Source organism: Setaria viridis, chromosome 9 (assembly GCF_005286985.2).
Source record: "Setaria viridis chromosome 9, Setaria_viridis_v4.0, whole genome shotgun sequence".
Taxonomy (NCBI): domain Eukaryota; kingdom Viridiplantae; phylum Streptophyta; class Magnoliopsida; order Poales; family Poaceae; genus Setaria; species Setaria viridis.
In genome coordinates, this window is record NC_048271.2 from 743,330 (window position 1) to 748,798 (window position 5,469).

Here is a 5,469-nt window from a genome sequence, read left to right on the forward strand (position 1 = left end):
TACTACTCCAATATGCAGTATATACAAAGGAAATAAAGGGAGAAAATACTGGCTTTGTTTTAAAGGTCAACACAAAATGAGAACCTTTGTTTCGACCACAGGATTAATTTGAAAAGTAAACTATGTCGTTGTCTGCTGAATTGTTCTCTCCAATGGGTATTGTCGCTGTTTTGCAAAAGACAAAGTTTCAAGACTTTCTAGTAAGACTCAGTCTCTGACCCCTGCTGTGTCTAGATTCGTTCCCTACTACTCTGGGTTACATTATGCAAGTTGCAAGATGTGCTCTTAACTTCTTATATAACTAAAACACACAGACAGGGCCGCAGGGGTGTTCACTTGTTACCAGAACAAATAACTGAAGCAATCTCCATAGATCAGAGTGCTATAGGCGTCCAGGGACAGGGCAGAGCTCTGAACTAAGTACCCAAAGGTATGCTTTCTATTCGAGGAAATCTGAAATCGCTTGATGTTTCAGGCTAGTTAGTTACTGAATTTATCCTGCACAGTGTTCTTTATCATCCCTATTCCCAAGAAGAACTTCTTTTATTATGTGCATGCGTGAATGAGTTCATGCTTCATATTTTGAGATGTTTCGCTGTTTGGATTGGATGTCAACACTACGAGAGAGACGAATACTCATATGTTCCTAGCAGTAACAGCCTTGCACTGTCTATGCTGTCTTCAGATGTACTGTCTGCAAAGTCAGCTTTAAACATGATTGTTTTAGATTTTCTGTAGGCATTCGCTTGAGCAAGTCCTGAATGATATGTAGGAAATGCTAGTATAAGATTTTGATGGGAATAGTGCTTACCTAACGTCCTAACCTTCCCCCGTTCCTCGGGTCAGGGGAATCCATACCTTCGACTTCAAGAATCAGGATTTTTTTTTTTGAAAAGAACAGGAGGGGTTGAAAAAAGAATCAGGATATTATTTGGGTACATCATTAACACAAACGTCCACTTTCAGTTATCTTTTGTTTCTTTCCACAGCGCACGGGTTGGGATTTCTTGGAGTACACAGAACAGAAGTTATGTGTAAATTTTTATTTTTTTTCTCTAGAATACGCAGGAGAGCTACGTAATCTTTCCATTAATAATAAGAAATTTTGTTACACCGCGGGCTAGCCGGGTACACGCACACGGATTCGGTGTTACTAATAGTTGTTACATTGAAACACTAGAGCTAATAGTTGTTACATTGAAACACTAGAGCAACCAAGAACATAACGTTAGCCCACTAGTGGCTCGGAGACACCGGCCAGCTGAAAACACCCAGGCATGAAGGTCCTGCCGATTTATCTGACCGTATCATGGTTTCCAGCCAAGGAGAATGGAAGTGCGCTCGGTACATCTTGGGCTTGTTGGTCTTCTACTTGTATTGGCGGCACAGGAGGCCCCTGCTATTGCGGTTCCTGGCCCTCAATGCCAAAAGCAGTGCGGTGGTGTTGATATCCATTACCCATTCGGCATCGGTGACAACTGCTCGCAGTCACCAGGCTTTGACGTCAGCTGCCAGGAGGTCCAAGATGGCCTCTACAAGCCATTCCTCGGTAATCTTGAGCTGCTCAACATTTCCTTGATCCATGGCACCATCCGGGTGCTGAACCACATCTCGACGTACTGCTACAACTCCTCCGACGGTGGTTTCATGAGCAGTAGTACTTGGTCGTTCGACGCGAGCAATACCCCGTTCCGGTTTTCGGACGTCCACAACAAGTTCACCGTCATAGGGTGCAATACCCTCGCCTACATCGTGGACAACACCGACAAGGGCTACCAGAGTGGGTGCGTCTCAACGTGCCAGAATTTGTCAGACCTAGCGGACGCATCATCCTGCTCCGGCTTGGGCTGCTGCCAGACAGACATACCCAAGGGGATGGGCTTCTATAACGTAAGCTTCGACCGTGGCTTCGACACAAGCCAGATTTCGAGGTTGGGCCTCGGCGGTTGCAGCTATGCCGTGCTGATGGAGGCGGCGGAGTTCAATTTCAGCACCACGTACATCAACACGACAGATTTCAACGACACGAAAATTGGGAGGGCACCAGTGGTGATGGACTGGGCGATAAGAGAGGGGACATCCTCGTGTGAGGTCGCCAAACGGGACGACAGCACTTACGCGTGCCTCAGCAGCAACAGCAAATGTGTGGTTTCACCCAATGGGCCAGGGTACCTGTGCAACTGCTCCAATGGGTACGAAGGCAACCCGTATCTTCCGGATGGATGCCATGGTAATTAACAAACTATCAACTGTCCTAAAATTAAAATATTCAGTCAATCTCTATTCTCTAGGCTTTGAATTCATCGTTCTCAGTTTTGCTCATCTTACTGCAGATGCTGATGAGTGCAAGAATAGTCCATGCCCTTCAGGAGGTGCTTGCCACAACACTGTAGGAGGGTACAGGTGTTCTTGTCCAGTAGGAAGGAAGTTTAACCAGCGAAGCAATACGTGTGACCCTGATACCACATTAATAACAGGTAACACGCTGAGATCAGCTAGCTGAACAAATACATATATTTCAGAAATTTTGTATAGCAATCTGAACTGGCTACCACTGCTTTCTCCCTATATACAAGAAGGAAAGCACGTTTTCTGACAGTGTGCTCCTATCTGATGCTGGTATATATGCAGGACTCGCAATCGGCTTTTTTCTTGTCGTAATTTTCTCCTCCTTCGGATACATGATTCTTCAGAAGAGAAAACTGAACCAAGTTAAGCAAGAACATTTTCGACAACATGGAGGCATGATTTTGTTTGAGAGGATGAGATCAGAAAAAGGTCTTGCTTTCACGGTATTTAGTGAAGCTGAACTTGTAAAAGCTACAGACAACTACGATAAGAGCAGAATAATTGGAAAGGGAGGTCATGGGACGGTCTACAAAGGGATAGTTAAGGGCAACATGCATGTTGCAATTAAGCGATGTGCACTTATTGATGAAAGGCAAAAGAAAGAATTTGGTCAAGAAATGCTAATACTCTCCCAAATCAACCACAAGAACATTGTCAAACTCGAGGGCTGTTGCCTCGAGGTGGAAGTTCCAATGTTGGTCTATGAGTTCATCCCAAATGGAACACTGTATGAACTTATCCATGGCAAGAACCAAGCATTACAGATCCCCTTCAGCACCCTATTAAGGATTGCTCACGAAGCAGCAGAGGGACTCAATTTCCTCCACTCATATGCATCTCCTCCGATCATCCATGGTGATGTGAAGAGTGCCAACATCCTTCTTGACAGTAACTACATGGCGAAAGTGTCAGATTTTGGAGCCTCCGTACTAGCCCCATCCGACAAAGAGCAATATGTCACAATGGTTCAAGGTACTTGTGGATACCTCGACCCTGAATACATGCAGACATGCCAACTGACCGAGAAAAGTGACGTCTACAGCTTTGGTGTTATCCTTCTTGAGGTCCTCACTGGCCAAGAGCCTCTCAAGTTGGATGGGCCTGAGATGCAAAGAAGCCTATCATCAAATTTCTTATCCGCTATGAAGGAGAACAATCTTAATGCGATCTTGCCGAGTCATGTGAAGGGACAAGAGAGCAATGAACTGATCAGAGGGCTTGCAGAGCTAGCCAAGCAATGCCTGGACATGTGTGGCAGCAACAGACCATTGATGAAGGAGATTGCCGATGAGCTTGGTCGATTGAGGAAGCTTTCGCTGCATCCTTGGGTACAGATCAATGCAGAGATGATAGAGACTCAAAGCCTTCTTAGTGGAACACCAACTGCTAGCTTTGAAATAGAAGCCGGTACAACTGGGTATCCTACACAAGAAGGTGAGAACCTGCCCATGAACCCAACAAGTTCGTACTATGCTAGGTGATTAGCAAATGTTGTAGTGTATTCCATTGGAACTTCTACTGCTGGGACATCTGCGAGCTAGTTGTTCTATCATCTAATGCGTATATACTGTTACAGACACAAAGCTCTGCCTATCTTTACCCATTCAAGTATGTATATGTGTTTCTGCGCAGCATGTCAGCAACATATAATACTCCATGACAATAAATTTTATAAGTTGTTTCTTTAGATAAGTTTATACATCTGAAACATTACACATGTCAATACTTGTAATTTAATTTGTAGCATTCTATGTTTTTATACACAATACTACTATACATAGAATTATTCAATGTAGAAAATACATTCAACATCTTAAGTGCCTAGGTGAATATTAATGATTGTTATGTAATTGTAGTAATTAAATGCCGGTGTTATGTACCAGCAATAATGAACATGGGGTGTACGTCTCCTCAACGGACCTTAACTTGTCCCTCATTCTCATTTAGATCCCAATACCCTCAAAATACATTTTAGCATTATAAACTTACTAATTGTACTATATTAGGTCAAAATCTTTAGAAATTACATTAAACCGTCCATGTGGCATGCCGACTGTCCCGAGTTCTCATCCAAGTAAATGTCACACGGTGCGACACGATGGGATCAGCTACGATGTGCAAAGCCATGGCCAAGCTCAAAATCTTTAGAAATTACATTAAACCACCCATGTGGCATGCCGACTGTCCCGAGTTCTCATCCAAGTAAATGTCACACGGTGCGACACGACGGGATCAGCTACGATGTGCAAAGCCATGGCCAAGCTCTACTTCTTGTGGCCACCAAGACTCGCCTTTGACTTAGGGTTAGGATTCAATTTTTTGGGAATTCGTTACAGTTTGCAATTCGCTTTCCCCCTCCTTGTACATGCTTAAAACTGAAACCCTAGTCCCTCACTAGGTGTTGTCATGTCTAATCCGAGTCAATTAAACGGAATTGGCAATTAACCTTGGCTAACACTGGCATAATTTGACTGACACGATGTGAATTAGGCCCAAAGCTAATTGGCTTAGTTACTAATCTGGGTATTAGGGCTAAACAGTGGCACAATTAGACTAAAACATGAACAATTAGTACTTAAACACAATAAAAAACCAACAATTATGCCTTAAGCCAAAACTTAAACATACCAGAGACTTGGATTAGCACTCATTAGATCTTAATTTAGGTCCATCAAGGCTTAGCAAACTTAATCAGGGTCACTTGAACTAGCCCAGCTCTGGCTACCAAATGTTAAATCTTAGTGCTTAAAACCGGATCACTAGTTTATAATTAGGACCAAATCAGGGTCACTTGAACTAGCCCAGCTCTGTGCCATAACTGCCAATCATTGTCGGTTCAAAACCGGCTTTCACTGTCAGATTTTGATCTAACAGTGAGTCCCGCTTCGGAGGCCGCCACACCCACATACAGAGGCCAAAGGGGCCTAATGCTGCCATCGTCAGGCCTCGAGCCACTGATGCCGCCAGGAGCCACCACTACCAACGGGCGCTTCTCGAGAGAGCACCGGGAGGGAGACAAGGATGGAGAGAAGTAAAGAGCCATAGGGGAGAGAGATGCAGAGGAAGAGAGCATCGGAATTTTTTTTGAGCAGTCGAACTTAACTAGTTTGGAGGACCTGA

At 44.1% G+C, this 5,469-nt stretch overlaps 1 protein-coding gene across 2 annotated transcripts; it reads left to right on the forward strand.

Annotated features, from left to right (window-relative positions):
• The first annotated feature begins 273 nt into the window (after positions 1-273).
• LOC117839063 (wall-associated receptor kinase 5) lies at positions 274-4,041 on the forward strand. Of its 2 annotated transcripts, none has more exons than XM_034719308.2 (4): positions 274-430; positions 1,321-2,230; positions 2,334-2,477; positions 2,632-4,041. In XM_034719308.2, exons 2-4 carry the CDS (start codon positions 1,330-1,332, stop codon positions 3,828-3,830), a joined length of 2,244 nt encoding a protein of 747 aa, XP_034575199.1. In that variant the 5' UTR covers positions 274-430; positions 1,321-1,329; the 3' UTR covers positions 3,831-4,041. The 2 variants fall into 2 exon arrangements, with proteins under 2 accessions (XP_034575199.1, XP_034575200.1); XM_034719309.2 differs by having other exon boundaries at positions 289-430; positions 1,210-2,230.
• The last annotated feature ends 1,428 nt before the right edge of the window (positions 4,042-5,469 follow it).

Coding starts and splice junctions, on each gene's coding strand:
- LOC117839063 (XM_034719308.2), top strand. CDS start 1,330: ATGGAAGTGCGCTCGGTACATCTTGGGCTTGTTGGTCTTCTACTTGTA. Junction 2,231..2,333: donor TCTTCCGGATGGATGCCATG/GTAATTAACAAA, acceptor ATCTTACTGCAG/ATGCTGATGAGTGCAAGAAT. Junction 2,478..2,631: donor TGATACCACATTAATAACAG/GTAACACGCTGA, acceptor GTATATATGCAG/GACTCGCAATCGGCTTTTTT.